This window comes from Falco rusticolus, chromosome 2 (assembly GCF_015220075.1).
Source record: "Falco rusticolus isolate bFalRus1 chromosome 2, bFalRus1.pri, whole genome shotgun sequence".
In the NCBI taxonomy this organism is placed as follows: Eukaryota; Metazoa; Chordata; class Aves; order Falconiformes; family Falconidae; genus Falco; species Falco rusticolus.
The window spans coordinates 55,865,044-55,884,963 of NC_051188.1; the positions used below are offsets into that span (position 1 = coordinate 55,865,044).

Consider the following 19,920-nt stretch of genomic DNA (forward strand, 5'->3'; position numbering starts at 1 on the left):
AGTAAAACTATACCCCACCCCACTTAATATTTAAGGCTGGTTTCTTCAAATTCTCTGTTTCATTACTGTGAGCAAACAACTCAAAGTCATCCACAAACTATGGATCTCATCTTCCTGAAATGCCTGGTCTACATAAATCACAGCAACCTCTCACTCTATCAGATTATTCTTGTATTAGCCACACTACTGAAGAGCTATACCTTGAATACAAATTACAAAAACCTTCCAATAACTGGGGACAATATAGTTCCATGTACTCGTTTTGTTTCAGGGAGAAGAGTAAGTTAAGAAAAGCATTAAGAATCACTATGTTTAAAATACTGACACTGTGGGATGCAAACATGAAAAAACTAGTTAGTAAAGTTGACTGTGACAGTCCATGCTATCGTACTGCAACGAACATATGAGATTATACTGATAATATATAAAATCATAATTATTTTCCAACTTTATTTCCTATTCTCTTTCCTTTATTCTCATTCTTGTTCCTAATATGTTCAGTCTGCTCTACCAAGATTCACCAACATACAAAAACTAGACATATAACCAAAAAAGGATATCTCAAGATCAATCAGTGATGCAAACAGTGCTTGCATGCAGGATTAGATAATATTATCATACTTTCCCAGCTTCAAAGTCTGTATTAGGTGAATCACTTCACCTAGAAAGTTTTAAAATTAGAATACATACTGCATATGATTTAGGCAAATGCAAAAATAAATGTAGAAAATGCGTTTGGTCAAAAAGCAAGCAAAATAATTACAGAACACTAACAGTTTACTGAACCAATGTTAATTTGAATTGCATACCTGAACATAATGACGGAGAACATAAACAATTTCTTCCTTTTGCGCCTTCTCAGATAAAATCTTGTGAAATTTGACAAAGTCTTTCGTACCCATTTCTGCATAAAGAACGACCACTGGGCCATCCTCTTTGAGAGTTGGGAATTTATGATCTCCCTTAAAAAGATATGGCCTGGGTCTGGTTTTAAAAACAAATAATTGCGATAAATATGAAAAAAACAGTAAGGGTTTATATGCTAAAAGTATACAATCCATGTTAAAATCATCACAAAATAATCATGATTGCTCATAAATGAACTTAGAACACCAAATTTACAAATTAAAATATACAATTGAAAAATCAGCATCAAGTATAAATAATTTTAATATATTTTATAAAATCACAACACAAAAGCAAATGAAAAGCATAGTACTTTGAGATTTTGTGCAACAATCAGTTACAGCTTGAAGCTTTGAATTTAAATGATGCATTAAACCTATTGGAGATGCAGAGCAATCAGTGAGTAACAGAGTAGCAGAGGGATATTCAGTGACTTGAGAGAGCTGCTAAACACACATGGAAACTAACTGGGGTTATGGTTCTTAAACAACATCAAGCTCTGTTAATTTAGCTAATTTTGCAAATTTTGACTGCCTACCTATCCTCACCATTGCAAGCCACGACTAGAAGAGTTACGCTTTCTATACCTGCAATGATTTCTTAGATGACTGCAAACATTTTTTGAATAAAACCTGGCAAAGATGGAAAAGTAACAGAGGATATGATTATATACTCAAGGTGCTAATTATTGAGTACACTTCTTTTTCAAAGTTGCCTTTGCACTGTAAACAGTGCAGTAGACCAGTAAACTCCCTCCAGACCTCTCTAATCCAACATGCACTACAGAAATGTGTGTAGCAGATGCTCACTGAAAAGTCATACTAGAAAGGTGTGAGCAGAACTCCACATGCCACAGTTTCTGTGATGCAAAGTTTAGGAATATCTTCAATATAAAATCACTGAATAAATTACCCTGCAAAGGACCTTTGGAGGTCACCTGTTCCAAACCCTCACTCAAAGCAGGCCCAGTTTGCATCAGGCTACTCAGGGCCTTACCATCAACATTCCATGTAAGCTTGGTAGGTATGTAATCAAAGACCACATCTGTAAGGCACAGATAAAAGGAGGGGCCTGGTTTGAGAATTAACTTGGGTGCATGCAGCCAAGTGTCACAAGTATCGGGCAAGCTTTCCCACTGTCATCACAAGACAAGACAGACAAAGTAGGTGCCATCAGGGACTCTGAAACAACTCTTGAATGAATAAGCTCTGCTCAAGAACAGATCCAGATTTGCCCCAATGAAAGCACACATATAGCACGTGCCTTGCTCTACTTCCTTCTCATATCCAGAGGGACAAGAACTGCCACAGCCATTTATAGACAGCTGAAAACCTAAACCAAGGGGCTTATCTTTTCTCAACTGTTCACCTATGTATAGCGGAAGAACGACTCCTGTTCTCACAAGGTGGGTACCAAGTGCCACCATGACTTTCTTGAACACTGACAGTCTCAAAGGACACATTTTATACTGTAACGAACACACTTCACTAAAAAATTAAGTGCTGCAGTAAAGTAACACTGCATAGAGCTAGCATAATGACTTCAGAGAGTTAGAACGTTCAGCCCTTGTAAATCCAAGATAAGCCTCCATTCTCTGTTTTTCTTCAACACTGAAGAGTAGTGAGAAGGAATTTATTCTCTTGCTCTTAGAGCTGAAAGCTAATTAATTTCCTGCCGTAAGAGATTCTCATGAGAAGGCTGCCTGAAAGGGAAGGAACATCAGTTGGGCAGACAAAAAAAACCCTCAAAGCACAACAACAACAACAAGGATGTGGTATTCAGCACTCACTAACCAGTTACTAGTGTAATACAGGCAACTATATGCTTGCCTAGATAGTTGCCAAGATGGGATGCTGAAAAAATGTGATGGACAGAAGACGTGTACTGACAACCCTTCAAAGGTACTGACTGTTTTGAGCAAAACATGACTCCCATCAATACTTCTGCTCTTGGCAGCAACAGCCCCAGAAGTCTTAGCACTGTGTTTTGCACAATTAGCAAGATAAGCAATCCCAGCCATGTAACTACTGAAGATCTTCCTTTGACACATCCACAATCCTTGAGCAGCCCACAGCACCTCCACACAAAATACTTCCAATTACAGCTATGCAGTCCATTGCAACATGGCTGAAAGTGTGCAAATCACAGTAGCTGCTGCATAAAGGACTGGATGAAGAAAAACCTGGATCTTGACACGCAGACTGTTTCGTCTCTCCTGAGTCCAAAGTGCCTGAGACTTCCTGGATCTCCGGTTGAGCTGACGGATCTGCACAAAATAATACTGCAGACTTCTTTCTCTTCCAGTGAGATCTGGAACTATCATCCCCCAACACAGAACATTTCTAGTGTCCTCATCCAATATGGGGAACTTTATGACACGACTGAAAGCCCACCTTAAGTTGGCCTGGCTTGTGGAAGAGTCATGCCAAGACAGAAAACAGAAAAATAAAATGAAACACAAAGGAAAATAGTTTGAAATAAAAATGGAATCAATAAAACAAAACTAAGTCTTTTCATAAAAGCCACAAGGAAAAAGAATGACTGGTTGAGAGGAATCAACAGTGAGAAGGTATACTGTCCCATGTATCATTTGTTCACCAGACAGAAAAGGAAGAACAGAAGCACAGCCCTATCTACCTCACCTAGGCTAAACATCTCCAGCACAATGAAAAGCATCCATTACCCACAGTACAACTGGAAATAACAGTGGAAACAATTACCTGAAGGTGAATATGTTTTTTCTCAAAGTCTAGCTCTAGGAACTCTAAATATTTAGAGCGACACAACTGCTTTTGGAGTGGGGAAAAGGAGAGGAAATTTATCAAGATTTTTTCCCTGCAGCTCTGAAGGTTGTAGTATGACTGGTGCACATAAAACTAACCAAAACACAAGAACAACTCAATAGAAATAACTTCAGTTTTGTTTTGAGTTCTTAAAGTTAATGATTTCTAGCAAGTCTAACTCCTTCAGTTCTGAATACTTCAGGATTCTATCGATCTTCCAGAATCTTGTAAATTTGGGGATAGCATCTCCAGAAAGGAGAATGTCCTGAATCCAGTTAGCTGCTTTAGAAGAGTATATTCAGACTTTGTGGTATGTTAGAGTCCCATGATGCCTTAATATATGACCAGAAGAATTCAACGTCATTTTAAAAGCCAAAATATGGTACAAATAATTTATGTAATACAGTAAGAGAGATTTGCTAGACTGACTGTAATAGTTAAAAAAGGGATATTGCAAACTACACAGTGAAGTTTTTGCAAAAGCCTTGGCTATTAAATAAGTAAAAGACAACAATTTAGTACACTGTAATTGCATCAATGGACTTCGAAAATACCACAAATCATATATTCAGAGCACAAAATTGTTTTCAGAAGCAACCATCCCCAAAGAGAGAAATTTCTAAGTTTTCAGTGTTGGCTTTTTTTCCCCAATTTATATTTGCTAGAACGCAAAATCCAAGAAACATGCACTACTAAATCTTTCAGCTTTATGTATCTCCATGAACTGTTGAAGATATGGACACTGATGTATATTATGGTGACCTTGACCATTACAGGAAAAAAACAAATAGATGTTAGATACGGGTCTTGAAAAAATACAAATTAATTTTTTTTTATAGAGATTAAGCATTTTGCTTTCATTATTTTGTTATTATTATTTTGATAGGTTTTCATATTTTACTTCACAGCCCAAAATTATTCTGGACTGATGCCAGTTTCCACAGGACAAAGTCTGCAGAAAAACTTGATAGGTGCAAAGTCTAGCACAAGGTGAGGAAAGGTTACATCAGCTGAGGTAAGACTCTTCTTCCACTCCTGTGCCAAGCCCTCACAATCCAGAAAACCTCAAATGCAGTGGCACTGACTGTATGGAAAGATCTGTCAGCAGCAGTACTGTCTCAGATGCATTAAATGGTAGGTTTGTATAGGAAGTACACTGTAACTTAAACTTGACTATCCTATACCAAAAAAAAAAAGGGAAGAAATACAAAATTATCCATGTGGTTAGAGGAGCAAAGCTCTATGATTTTGTTTTAAAAGCCTACTTTGATTTACAATTGAGTGTTCAAAGTATTTCAAAACCAAAAGTAACTCTTTTAAAATAACATACCCTGTCAATGGGTATGTCTTTAAATATCCAGTAAACATGAATTGATGGGCTTGGCATTATCAAGTTAAGCAGAACAAAAAATTTCAAAATACTGCAAGTATATACGCAATAACGTATTTTCCTCTTTAGTAATCTACTTTTCCTTTTAAAACAGATCATTACATTTACCTCTTAGTAGCCTTCTTCAGCAGCTTTTTTATTTCATTAGTCTTACAGGTGTGCTTCTCATGGATAACCACAAATGCACTGCAGCCTTCTGGTGGAGGTTCATCAGCTGCAATCTAATATTTCAACAATTATACTCAACCAGAATGCTTTGATTGCACTTCAACTTAAACTCACATCCCTTTGATTAAAATAACTCAACAGCTGCCACTGAGTTGTGTTTCTAATTAAGCCCATTCAAAACTGGGTACATGTGAAAAAAGTAATGGAAAATACTAGAAGATTAAGACCATATAGCCTTTGTGAAATATAGTCTATCAAATGCAGTCATACCCCAGAAAATGCAAGTCCATTTATGTTCTGTAAAGACAGGGCTGAGAAATCTCCTCTTCAAGCTGAAATCACAGCCTGTACTCTGAGATATTTTTAATTTTAGTTGCTATCAGCAATCATATTAATGTACAAAGATTTGACTGCTAACCAATACATCGCAAAAAATTAACGTCAATTTTTGGTTCTCTCCCCAACCCTTTTTTTTGAACTCTATATTCAGCTATTCTCATAATCATATGACTGCATATCAATGGTTCGGTATTCACAAGCTGAAAGATAAAAATTAAAAGATGAAGAGTCTGAGATAATGATATTCCTCCAGAGAACACTTACAAAAAAACCCTAACTTTATTACAGATTATTACCTTTCAGATACATGGATTTGTCACTTTATCTTGAAGGTGGCATTGCTAAAAAGAGTAGCAGTTTTAGGCTAGAAGCACAGTGAATTTACATCCTCCCACTTTTTCATTAACAAAGCAGGTATTTGACTATTCTATTTTTCACCTTTTCAAATTCTAAAATAATGAAAGAGATGAGAAGTCCACTAAATAATAAATACAAATGACTTCACGCTACAGGAAATTTCCTACTTTGGGAATGTCTGCATTTAAAGCAATGCAAAAAACTCCCACAACCCGAGTTTTGCAAATGAACAATTCCAAAAATTCTATGCTGAAAATAATGCTATCCATACAATTAAACATGAATATTTGTTCCTACTAATATAACCAGCTTATAAAGCATCACCTTTATAAATGGATCATGTTTGAGTCCAAATAATGTCAGCATGCATTTTACTGAACTCTAATAACAAACATTCTTTACTCTGCAGCCAAGATACCATATCAAATCATATACCAAATATATCAGATAATACAGTCACCTGCTGAAACATCTGAACAGTTGGAGAATACGCCCGTATGGAAAGTGCAAACTTCAACAGATTGATTTGCAAATTGGATAAAAATTGCCCTGCTTTCTTCAAGATTAAATTGTAATAGGAATGCTCTGAATCTGTTGGGGAAAAAAAACAAGAAAAAAAAAAGACAAACTTTTAGTATTTAGCCATAAATGATGTGGCATATCTACCTGTGCTACATAATAAGGAAGTATTATATTAGTGCTGCTTGGCAGTTCTAAAGTCTTGAATGTTGTCCACTGTTGATTGTTTCCTTTACTATGAATTCTAAAGGCCTGATGCAAAAGTGAGCACAATAGCACTAGTTAACACCCAAATAATTTTCAGCAATATAAAAATCTACTCAAGACAATAATGTCTCTCTGCAGACCCATATGGAAAGTCTTGAATAGAGCTTGTTCATTTATTTTTATTTGTCAAGCTTATGTAAGCCTTTTAGTGCATATTTTGAAGGTTGGTTACTTTCAACCAGCATTATTTTACAAATTATTTCCTCACATTTAGTCTTAGAACACTCTTAACCATGCAACTTACATAAATAAAAATCTTTTAAAGGTGACATACTTTGAGCTACTCTCACATATCCTGTTTCTTCCTTAAAAATACATGATAAGCATGAGTGTGAGAATGGATGCAATGTGTGAAGTGGCTTCCACCCTCCCTTCATATCTCTCCTCAAGGCCAAAATTAGGACTCCAAGTAAGAAGAAAGGTGGATGGTGTCTGGGAATGACGGAAGTGACAATAAAAAACATTGCTTGGAAAGAATTAAACTTCATTTCTTCTTCTAGAGGCATATTCAAATGAACATTCTCATGTCGTCCTTGGATTGTGAAGCAAAGAAGCCTAATTAGAAAAGGTTGTAATAATATGAAGCTGTGAAAAAGACCTGTATCTGTTTAAGAATGCTCACCAAAAATCAGATTGTATACATCATACTATATAATATTCTTGAACACAAACTAGGGTCGGAGAACCAAAGCTGTGACCATACCAAGCACTGTGCACCATCCCTGTTCCAGAGATTACTCTTCCACAGGAGGAACAGCTGAACCCATGTGAAGCAGTGCCGAACTGCCAATTTATGTCTGTTCCTGCCCTGCCCCCCACCCCCAAACCCAAACAACCAAATCTATGTAATCAGCATGTGTTTTACTTACATTGATAGATACTACCTGGAAACTGCAGTAATTCAAGATCTTTTTCATATTTGCAGCAAAGGGAAAAGAAGTTGCAGGGAGGAGCCATTCTAGCTGTCCACAGTTTGATATCTGTGTTCTTATGTCAACACCTAATTTTAAAGGTGCTCTTGCTGTGGAAGTAGAACAATCGTCCCAGTAGAAAACCCCCTTTAGGGGTCCAAAGTGGCACCCAATTTTTAACACAGCGTGAAAATCATCTCACATGGCTTAACCTGCCAGATTTTACCTGCCCCAGCTGCAGTAGATTTCAGCAGTACTGATCTCAAATGAGTACATCAATCAAAATGCCATTCCCTCACCATGGCCTGGGTTCCAGCAAAACATTAGACCACATACAACAGCCCTGCCATAGATTTGGAAATACCCATTAACTGCTCCCAGCAGTTCTGTATACAATTTTTATAACTGAGCACTTCCTGTCCTTTCACTTTCCTCTTTAGAACCCCAACCTCCTTTTGTTCTTAAAGCCTCTAGGATCTCCTTCCTGCCTTTTCCTCCTTCTTAAAACTCATTATTTAGAAAGGTTGAGTTTGCTGTAATTCACTAGAAAAAAAAAATTAATATTACAAAAGGGTATGATCTGCATTTCCAGAAAGCTGCCTTCCCATAAATTCTCTATGATCATCACAGTCTAACATTAAATTCAATGGACAGAAAACCTTCATCTGTGTTTTCTAAACCTACACACAGCCCTAGTAGAACCCAAATGAGATAAATTTGGCTTCATGCACTCCAAGCAGTGAATGTAAAAATCTGGAAGTGACAAATACTTCCAGACTGAAACATCTTTCCAGTAACTATACTTCCAAATTTTCTTCAAATTATCTCCACAACAATAAAAATTCAATCTGAAACTTCTGCCTTTCCACTCAGCCCCAAATAACATCCCACTGGATACAACAAAGAGTTATTAAATATACAATTGTAAAGGTACTGCCTCAATAAAATATTTTTACCACAAGTCTGTAAGTTCTTTGGTTTACGAATTCCAGCTGTGCTTTCAGTGCCATATATAAAACAACTGACATTTTTGCTCTGGAAGATGATTAAGACAATTATGATTTTAATGAGTTAAAAAAAAGATAATTTGTCATGTACCTTCAGAAATGATTGCATTACATATTGACAAGGTTACATTTATCAAATCATACATCCATTCCTACGGCTTCAACTGACATTAATGCTGCTGGCTTTTTTCAGAGTACAATCGTACTTTAAACTTCAACAAGATAAATTAATTCACATCAAATGCTACATGATCCACCTAGTGCAAAACCTTTTTTTAAGTTTATTACACACAAAACTATGGCTTCAGTTTCACAAATTTATTTTCATATAGTCTTTGTTCCTTGAAACTTAGTAACTACTTGCTCTCCAGGCACATTTTAACATTGCACTCTATGCCAAAGAGTAGAAGTCGTAATAAATTTCTTAGGATGTTACAGGGAACCATGGAGAAACAGATGCTTCTGGTCATAAAATGCTGCATGATAGCATTATTACCACTAAAATCATTAACAAAGTTGATTTAAAAATAAATAAATGAGACATTAATAGAATACAGCTCTAGACTGCAGACATGCGAACACATGTGTATGAACAACATTTCTGTAAAATCCACCCTAGCCAAGAGAGATAGCCTAGCAGCCAACAAAATCTGAAAACCTATTTAGCTCCCTCTAAAGATGCCTAAATTTGTCAGTTGAATAGTGCTCTCAAGTCCTGTAGCTAAATTGATTAGATTGACTACAACAAGAACTGAACAGCTAGCTAAGCAGACTCCTATTTAAACATCGACATTTACTATCAGCAACCCACAGCGGTATCTCGAATCAGTTAGATTGAAAGCAGATGATCAGGACAGTCACAAAAGGAAAGTAAGGTCTGCATCACAGCTCCTCCGATCCCCCACAGATGCAGCAAAAAATTAATCTGAATATATGCTGGTGGCCCACAGGAGAATTCAAAGTACTGAGGCATGGGAGGTAGGGAGATTAAACATAACGAACATAATTGGTCACAACACCACAGGATGCTGGGATCATTATTTTTAGGGAATGGGAGTATGGGGATTGTTCCAACTGCATAGATGCATATATCTTTTCTATAGATCAGCCAGGGAATTAGAAAGCCCAGGTAACAGCAGTTCAAGCAATCACTGGCCAGGCAAATCCCTATAACATTCAAGCAAGATGCCAGTAGAGAAAGAATACCTTTTTATTGCATTATTACAGAAGTGCCATGCTTGGCAGACTGATTCCTCTTAAATCTTCAAGGTTGATATGTACGTAAAAAATATTTAATTTAGTTGTGAATAACTCTCCTAGACTGTGAATCTAGTCTTCTAGATCACAAAAGGTAATTTACATGATTGGTCTTTATATGTATGTTTGTGTGTTTGTTTTTTTAGTGGGTTTTTTGTTTTTTTTTTGGGGGGGGTTAAATACATATTTAAGAGGCTGCTGAAAATTCAATACATAAACTGAACCACTTGGGAACACAGTAAACACTCAAGCTATAATTAATCGGCAGGGAACTGGCTACTCACCTTCACTTTGTGTTTCTAAATTAACCTTTTGGGATACAAAAGCTGCAGCAAGTTTAAAATGTAATCTTCAGTGTTTTGTAACTGTTCTGGTCTTAATATGAATTTTTTGCAGCTTTGATTTCTTTATAACATACATGCAGCCCAAAACACCATCATCTACATTTCCAAAAGTTGCACAAGACAGGCAGCAAGCATGCTGCATATTAAATAGATGTACACAATGTTGTCTGTCCTACCTGAAGACCTCAATCTAATTTAATACACTGTATCGCATAATTAACTTTATGTTTTTTCATAGTGTATAACCTCAATAATGGCCAAGTTGATTTGAGTTCATATTAAAGAAAATGTTAGAACAAGCAAACATATTAACAGACTAAATGCTTTACCAAATTCCACATACATAGTTCCTACCAAATCCATTAAATTGCTACATATATCATAGGTACCCAGATAAACCCAAATTACTAGACCTAATTTGCTAAGGCTAAATATTTTATCTAAGTTAACAAATGCTGATTTGACTGTTCTAAATTTAAAATAATGTTTTGAGAACTGATAAGCAATGGATTGGAAAGCACCCAAGGAATGATTTAAAAAGAAAAAGCCACCATATTTGATTTAAGTTGCCTTTTAGCTTTAATATTTCATGACTCTTCTGAAATACTCGATATAGGTTGGGATACATGTCTATCATCCACTTCTCCTATAAACCCAGTTTTTCAGCTTCAAATCTAGAAATTCTTTTTATTTAAAAGCAATGCTTTTGTTTCCCAGTTATCCATCCTATCTAGGTATCATCCAGAGCAGAACTGAGAAGTCAGTCCCTGTAACCAATCCTTTTCAGGCGAGATACTTTAATTTGCTCAAGCAGTTACTGTTACTTCAGCCTCAATGCATCATGAACATCTCTCTATGTCAATGTGTCTTGACACACAACAGCTAAGATCAAACCTATTCCACACCATCTACAGAACCAACTTCCACCCAGCGGTATACTGTTACACACCTCCCAGTAACTACACCGCTCCACTGTTTCAGTATTCTTCACTCTAGCTGACCATTTTACTACAAGGTGCCTAATGCAGACTTCCCTACTGGAAGAGGCTTAACTATTGCTGGATACATATGATGCTCATAATATTTCTATTTCATACTTATCATGTTGAATTCAGTAAGATGCTCTAAGTTGGAAGAATCAATAGTGATGTAATTTGTCATTAAATAACCATTTTCTTTTCCTCTAAAACTGAGTCTATCCTTCTCATCCTGTTCATATTGCTTGTACAATACTACTACAACTATGAACTTGACTTTTAGGAGAACCGTCTGATGTCAGAACTTTGACACTTCCTGCATTATAAACACAGGAGTTTGTTTGCCAAAATGACAAACATACACATCAATTGCTTAATAGACTTAAAGGAATATCTTAGTACATTCTCAAGGTTCCCCACTACCAGTATCTAATACTTTATTGGCAAGACAGGCCATGCAAATCATACTACTGGTAATAAATTTATTCTCAATCACACAGATTTTATCCAGGTGAAATAGGTAAAGTATGTAGCTAACAGACGGTTTCAACAGACATCTGTGCCACTAATAATTAATAATACTAAAGCTTCAAATTCCTTGGAAAGTTGGTCCAAGTAAGCAGACAAGAAATGGCTGATGAAAGCACACTGACACATCAACCAATACATCAGTCCTGGCTCAAGGCAATACCAGCTGCACCTGAACCACTCACAGAAAAAATAACCAACCCAAAAAAGTCAAGTCAAAAGTCAAAAAACCAACCCAAAAGACTTCTGGAGGTCATCTAGTCCAAATTTTTACTTAGAGGAGATCTAATTTCAATGCTAGATTAGGTTTCTCAGGGCCTTGTTCCGCAGAGTTTTGAGTACCTCCAGGAAGGGAGATTCCACAACCTCCTGGGGCAGCCTGTTCCAGTGTTCGCCCAAGCCCATGGCAGAAATGTTTTCCCTAGTATCTAACCAAAATATTCACATTTCAGCTTGTGCCCATTGCTTTTTTTCATATTACTGTGTACCTTCAGGAAGGGTCTGGTTCCATCTTCTCTATATCAGGAAGTTGAGACACGAGGTCTCCCCTTACTCCTCTGTTCCTCAGGTTGAATAAAACCCAGTTCTCTCAGCCTTTCCTCAGAAGTCTACTCCAGTTCTCCAGCCATTGTGGTGATCCTCTCCTAGACTTCCTCCAGTATATCTTGTCTGTCTGTCTTTTAACAGGGAGGCACAAACTGGGCCCAGTGCTCCAGAGGTAGTCTTACAAGTGCCACATACAGTGCAATAATCACGTTTCTTGACCTACTGGCTACACGTGCTGATGCAGCCCAGCATGTAGTTGGCCTTCTCAAGCAAAAAAAAAAAAAAATTAATACAACTCCCTGTTGAGAAAAATCTTCAGATCTGTTCCTCAAAAAACACTTTCTACTCAGTCAGCGCCCAGGTCACACTGCTGCAGAATTTATTCCAGCCCACATGCAGGAAGGAGTCTGTAAAACACCTTTGCTGAACTTCCAGCCATTTCTGTTGGCCTAGCTTTCCAGCATGCCAAGGCCCCTCTAATGGCAGCCCTACCCTCCAGCTTCTCAATTTCTGTTCCCAGTTCTGTGTCATTGAAAACCTTGCAGAGGGTATACCTCATGCCACCATGCTGTGCCTTAAAAAGAAAGGCTTTAAACACCATGAGTCAACAGCACTTGCCTCAACAAATGCTACTAGCAGCCGACCACAGGTCAAATTCTGTACCTACTTCCATTTTGCACGTCCTCATACTCTTACATAGAATGGCTCCAAGCAACATACACCATTCAGGCCTACTGTTCTCAGTGATTCTCTCTTGCTTTGTTTATACTTCTGACCTCAGATCATCCCCAGTTTTGATCAGCTCACAGTAATTATTTTTTTTTACCTCTCCAGTTGATATCCCACAACTATAATTACAGTTCTTTGTACGTCTTCTGCTCCTACTATATCCTTTCTTAAGAAATGAAGAGGTAAATAGAGGGAGACAGTAAAGTAGAACATCATGCTTTACTTAACATAAAAGCAATTATAACAACACCGTTATAAAAGAAGCAGTTATAAACCCCCAGTTTTTTATAACAAAAAAACCAGTCATAAGCAGCAAAATGTTGTTTACCATGTGGGTCCCTGTGCCTTCCCTACTAATCTTTTAAGCCTATCAGCCACTTTGGGCATTGCTGAGCACTCAGGTAACATTCTCACTGACTTATCCACAGAGACACCAATCTCTTTTGAACTTGTGTTCAGTCAGTTATGATTGCTGATGTGTGTTGTTCCTGAAGTTCTCCCTCCCATCTACAGCATTTTTCACATAATAAGGATTCATTTCTGTCATCTCACTGCCATTTCCTGCATGATCTTTCTACGATTTATTAGCTTTTGACTATTAATGTAACATTCAATTTACCTGAAGTGTCTTCTAGTGTAAGGTCCTCACACCCATGCCTAAAGAGCTGTACCATTCTGAAGTGAAGAGCAAAATCAAACTGCCCTACCTTGTTTTGAAGCTTTTTTCACCTTGTTCATCTATTGACCTACCAAGGAAGTCTAATACCCACCAACCTGTTGTAAAGCCTGATAGATTTCCAAATTTTTAGATATAATGGTCATTCCTAGTAAACTGCTCTCCCAGGTATCTTCCGGGATGGCTCATTTACGCTTCGTTTGTTGGATTTTATGCTTTCTTCTCTCCAAACTTCTAACAACTTAGTAATCTTCTGTCTAAGCATGCAAAGCTTTTTTAATCCTGTATTGACAGTGATAAACATTTATTCTGAAACACCAGTATTGCTGCTAGAAAACAGTCACAGAGAAACTGAGAAAGGGAGGATAGAAGTATTAAACCTTTTTCGGTCATTCTTTTCATTTTTTACTTTAGCTAGCATTCTCTTTTTAGTTATTTGTGGGATTCTCTCCCCTACAAACATCCATTTTACACAAAACATGAAGTCTGAATATCCTATAAGCTCTTGCTGAGCCATTAACAAGGCAGTGTTACATTTCTGTTCCATAATGTTAACAGATCGGTCCACCTCATCTTCCTTGCTTTTATAACTCCTCTACAGGTAGAGCTCTCAGGTGGAAATATGCTACAATTTTCTGAAAGAAAACTGCCTAGTAAGGAACAGTGGAAGAGTTAGGCTATACCTGATTGGAACTAGTTAATGTGTTAGCTTGATGTTTAAAAGTTAAATATGGTGCAAGTTAATGTATTAAAACTAGCACGCTGTTTAACTTACCTCCTTGTTTATAAACTGTTAATTCTCTTACAGTTTCCAAGAATTGCCAAAACTTCTCATTACCATCTTCTGCAATAAATTCACTGTTAAAAAACAAAAATGAATTGTCCATAGGTTTATTTAGTCCAAAAATGTACCACAGTTAAAATCTTCAGCTGTTTAAAATAACAAATAACTAGCAACAACCAAGTGTTAAGTATTCAATGATCATCTAACACCTCTGTAGCATAAAACACTGAACAGTGGTATATATTTGGTTAAAAGAAATTTTGAACAAAATACTACCAATCTGAACTTAACCATCAGAGCTGTAAAGCAAGCAGACTATTCTCTGATACAGAAATAAACACAAAATTCTACTTTTTCCACAACATGCTGTTATAAATAAAATCAGTTCAGCACACAAACCTTATTTAATAGTGACTAAATTTAATAATAAGAACCATACACTCAGACCTTCAAGATCATTGAGTCCAACTGGTAACCCAGCACTGCCAAACCCACCACAAAACCATGTCCCCCAAGTGCCACGTCTATGCATCTTTTAAATACCTCCCAGGATGGCGACTCAACCACTTCCACTGCCAGGTTACAGTTCTTAATTAAAGTACAAGCTTTTATTGATGACAGTATCTACAGCGCTATGCTGGGGAGGCTCCCAATCTCTAGATCACTTTCAAAGATGGGGTAATCCTTACAAAACATAAAGGTATGGTTTGCTTCCTTCCAAATACTATTATTTAATTTATCAGTAACGCTTTTTAAGTTCTGTGATTTTTCATAAAGGAAAATCAGTTGCTTTTCCCCCTCTTTACATCTGCCAGAAAGATCTACTTGCTAGCATGAGTGTACTGTTTTCTAATCTTTACTTTGGAAGATTGCCATTTATTTGATTACAGAAACTTGCAGTTCTCCCTTTCATGGGAGTTCTCCGAACAAGTAAGTTTAAAAACAAACCAAAAAAGATTTAAACCCAATCTGGCAGGGGAGCCACAAACATGTAACACTGGAAAACATTTTCACTTCCTATTTTGAAAATACAATTATAATTGACAGTACCTTTTTTTAAAAAAGACGTTTTACTACTATAGCTTCACATGTTCACAAATACCTTTACACATAATTATTTCACTTGAGTGAGAGTAAACTAATTGGGGTGAGATGAAGCAATACCGTTACTCAGCAGAACGTAGCGGTTGAGTAGATCGGCCCATCGCATCTCCTCAACCTAACCGGCAAGACGCCCGAGGAGGTTAAATACAAGCCGACTTAAATAGCAACTCAAAACCGCCAGCAGTATCCGTAACGCCTCACAAAGGGAGAACACAGCTAAGCTTTACACCAAAGGAGTACTTCAACACACGCTCTCAAAGAGGGAGAGAGCAAGGGGGCGCAGCCGCCCCCTCCCGCCAGCCCACCCTCCCCTCAGCCCGCGCAGCGGGGAGCGGGACAGGACGGGCCGCCCCCTCCTCGCGCCCCCTCAGCGCGGCGCCCCCGCCCCACGGGACCGCGCGGGGAGGCGCCGCCGCGGCTGCGCTGCCCGGCCCGGCCCTGCCCTCCCCGGCCCAGCGAGGCAGCGGTGGGAGGCGGCGGCTGCACGAACCTCGCCTCTAGCAGCAACGGGGTCGCCGGCCACTTCGCCGCCAGCCGGGCCGTCACGGCCTGGGAGGAGGCTGGAGCCTTGCCGCAGGGGCACGGCTGGGCACACAAGAGGACGAGGAGTAAGGCAGGCAGCGCCGGCCGGCTCGCCATGAGGAAGAGAGGGCGGCGAGGGCTGCTCATAGCTGCTGCCACCCTCCACGGCTCCCGCAGCCCGCTCCGCCTCGGCGTGCGCACTGCTGCCCCGCCCACACAGCCTCGGCCTTGCTCCTACTAGCTGTGCTGTGCCCTCGCTATAGCGCTATTGGCCAGGCCGGGAACCAATCAGGAGCTGACGCCAAATAAATAGCGGGGCTAGCCAGCCTCGCGGGGTGACACGCGGCGCTGGGGGCGGAGCACGGGCGGGAACGCCGAGTGGCTCGAGCCGCCGCGCAAGCGCGGGAGGGGCCGTACCTCCGGCCGCTGGGCTGTGCTCAGGCGCTTCCCGCCCTGCCCGCGGCCGGCGGCCAGTCGCCTGGCGCGGGGGCGTTTCCACTGGTTTCTGTAAATTTTTGGGTTGTTTTACAAGCGTGGGTTTTGTGTTGGCTATCTTTAGGTTTCAGTTGCGGGGCTGTGCCGCTCTCCGAGCGGTGTGAGGCGCGGCGGCCGCTCGCGGCTGAGGAGGGGCGAGGCGGTGGTGTCCTATCCCGCCGCCGGGACAGCAGCCGCCTGCACGGACGCTCCCCACGCTGCGCAGTGCCTCTCTGCCTGCGTTTGCCTCTAAATGGCTGTTCTTCCTTGGCCTTCGCCAGGCTAAAAATGGTAACTGAGGTGTTACCTAAGTGTCAGCAGCCTCATACAGAATACGTGTATGTATTCCTATGTAGCAGTTGGTGGAAAGGGGAAGTAATTTATTGCCTTCCCCTGCCAAGTGAAAGTTTTCCAAACCAATTTCTATTTTCAGGTATGTTCTTCCTATCTACATATTTTTTTTCCTCAATAAACATGAGCTTCACTAGAACCATGCCTCTACCTAACTTCTGCTAACAATTTTCAGGCTGTGGTCTAACTTCTTTTATATCTGTTTTGGAAATATCGGTAGTAATTCCATTTCTTTAATAAAGCTGCTACACTTCCCTTGGTTCTTTCTCAGCTGTAGCAAAGCCACGGGAGGCTGATGTGGGTGCTTCTGGAGCAGTACTGTGGGATGTGAATACAGAGTAGCGCCGAGTAGTTATTAGAAGAAGAATTCTCCAGATGTATTAAAAATAGGGGGTATTACCTTTTCCGAAACGTGACTCATGGAACTTGAAGCTGAAACCTGGAACATCTTGCTGCTGCATACACCTTGATTTATTTTGCTCACAATCATTTTGTGACTGTTTAAAGGTGCTGTGTGGGTGGCAGGAGACTAGTAGGGCACTAGTCTAGGGAACAGGCTATGGATTGTGTAGTTTGGGTTGCTAGCGCTCAGGACTGGTCAGTATAACAGCATATGTACAAACAAAAGGAGTCTGTCTGCCAGGTGTTCTCAAACAGAATCTGACCAAACAAAATGACTACTTAACATGCTGCTGGGTCTTTATCATCTGAAAGTATGACAAAGATGTTCCTGAGGGTCACTTACATGTAAATTCAGTCTGGGGCTTTTGTGTTTGACCTTTTTTGGACATATTCTTAGAAATTTGTGTTGTTATGTCAGATGATTCTCAGGTACCACTGTTACACATTGGTGGTGCCAACCAAGACTAATAGTCCAACCTTGGTATGCCTCTGTAGAAATGAAAACCACATGAGTAATTCTTTTGGTTCATGTGTAAGGCCATTAGAAATAGCAAAATTCAGCATCTTTTATATGGAGAAATCTAATCTAAGAATATATCTAAGCAGCTTTTTTCTTTCATATTGACAGTTCAGAAGCTGTTGCTGCTAACAGGGATGGCATGGCTGAAGTACTGTACAGATGAGTAAGTCTGGGCTCCTTGTATTTCTGTGCTAATAACACATGTATGCGGTCAAAGTCTTGCATCCATAGAAAGTAAAAACACATGTGATGAACTGATAAAAGACACTTCCATCACTCCATAGCAAATGCTTCACTTCATCCACTTCAAAATGCACTTGATGGACTTAGAACTCACACTACACTTGTTCTGCACAGAATAGGCTACAGCTGTTTATGTTGACCATCTACCAAAGCAAACTCAACCCTAACAATCCTGTGTGGTTAAAGGAGTTACCAACAAGTTGCTTTTTGCTGTTTCTTCAGCCAAAACTGAAATTTACTAAGCACTTTCCCCATATATATACATTTACCACCCATTTTTCATAACTCCATGTGATACTGTGTATTTGTGATGATGGATGCATCTACCTTGCCCTAATCTATCATTTGCTTTCCTATAAAGTTGCTGTGTTACAGTTTGTGTTATATTCATATTGAAGAGGCTGCTATTGTTTAAAGGCGAACTCTTAATAGCTTGTACTTGTTTCATCTTGAACTGTGACAATTTATGATTTGCCATACAAAAAGATAAATAAAATTTGTTGGCACTGGCTGTGGAAATACAACTGGCTTTGAATTCAGCGGCAAGACAAAGTGGAAGCTCTGAATCAAAGATCAGATAATTAGTCTGTGGTCAACTACAGAAAATAGTTGCTCCATTTTTTCTGTTGAGGGATGGTCCTTTCTGCTTGAATTCAGAGATCTCCATTGGACAGAAAGAATCTCCCTGCTGAAACATTTCTCTCCCTCCTATTTAGGATTTTTTTTTTTTTAGGTGCATAAAATTCAGGATCATAAATAGAATAAATGAAGTTGGAAGGGACTTGAGGAAGTCTGTAGTCCAATCTCCTGCTCAGAGCAGGATCAGCTCTGAGGTCCTGTCAAGTCTTGAAAAAATCCAAAGCTGGTACCTGTACAACCTCTCTGGGCAATCTGATCCATTGCTTAAGATGCAGTTTTGATCGCTCCTCAGAAAGAAATACAGTGTTGTAGCAGAACATTATCTTCCTTATAAAATCTTTTGCATATTTATCCATCTTCCCTTTGCTTTGGTACCTTGGCTACATTCTAGCCACAAAAAGCCATTACACACTTTTAAAATATCTATCTCTTTATATTTTGACAAAAGCAAATTTTAATTTTTAAGCAGTGTGCAAACGTAGAAGATGGAGAGCAGACTTAATCTTCATTTCTACAGCAGAATTTTATGTAGTTAAGTATTCCAAATAACACTTGGCCATTCTTGTATGTACATTCCATACATACATGAGAAAAAACACCCTTAGTTCTCTGAAACCATTTTTCAGCAGAACAGAAGAACAATTGAAGCAAAATTTTGAAATTATTCATACCACAGCTGTGCAAATAAGAATTGATTATCATAGCTGTTTCAGTGTGAACAGAGGAAGTGATTAATGAACGCTTCTCAGTAACATGCATAACTTTTATAGTATAAGTCACAGTGAGCTATGTCTATTTAATAGGAACAGTAGCAATAAGTGGAAATAAGTTGAGCTTCATTGGTGTATTCAGTTAGCTGAAAATAAAACTTTATTTTTTAACAGGTTGAAAACAATTTTTGAGCTGAAAGGCTCCCTTTCTCCCTAACTCAGAGATAATGTAAATGTCAAACACAAGTCAAAAGATATACCTGCTATCTGTTTATTAATTGACAGCCTCCTGAGCAGTAACTGCTGGCATCCTTTTATCTTGCTGCGAGATTGGTGGACGATCTCCTCAGAACCTGTCAATGTCACTCCTATGTCAGGCATTTGAGGTGTTTCCCTGAAGAGATTAAGGATGTGGTACTGCATTGCTTCTCATCCATTCCATTGAAAATAAATAACCCAAGCTGGGT

The 19,920-nt window shown here is 39.0% G+C and overlaps 1 protein-coding gene across 1 annotated transcript in view; it reads right to left on the reverse strand.

The window, feature by feature from the left end:
* The window catches only part of UGGT2 (UDP-glucose glycoprotein glucosyltransferase 2), a 90,360-nt gene extending 74,043 nt beyond the window's left edge, over positions 1 to 16,317 (reverse strand). The window contains exons 1-5 of the mRNA XM_037377847.1: positions 16,083 to 16,317; positions 14,480 to 14,562; positions 6,404 to 6,534; positions 5,188 to 5,300; positions 810 to 984 (exon numbers count right to left, since the gene is read on the reverse strand). Coding sequence (XP_037233744.1) covers positions 810 to 984; positions 5,188 to 5,300; positions 6,404 to 6,534; positions 14,480 to 14,562; positions 16,083 to 16,261 — 681 coding nt within the window. The 5' untranslated portion in view covers positions 16,262 to 16,317. The remainder of the gene's footprint in view (positions 1 to 809; positions 985 to 5,187; positions 5,301 to 6,403; positions 6,535 to 14,479; positions 14,563 to 16,082) is intronic.
* Positions 16,318 to 19,920: the final 3,603 nt, after the last annotated feature.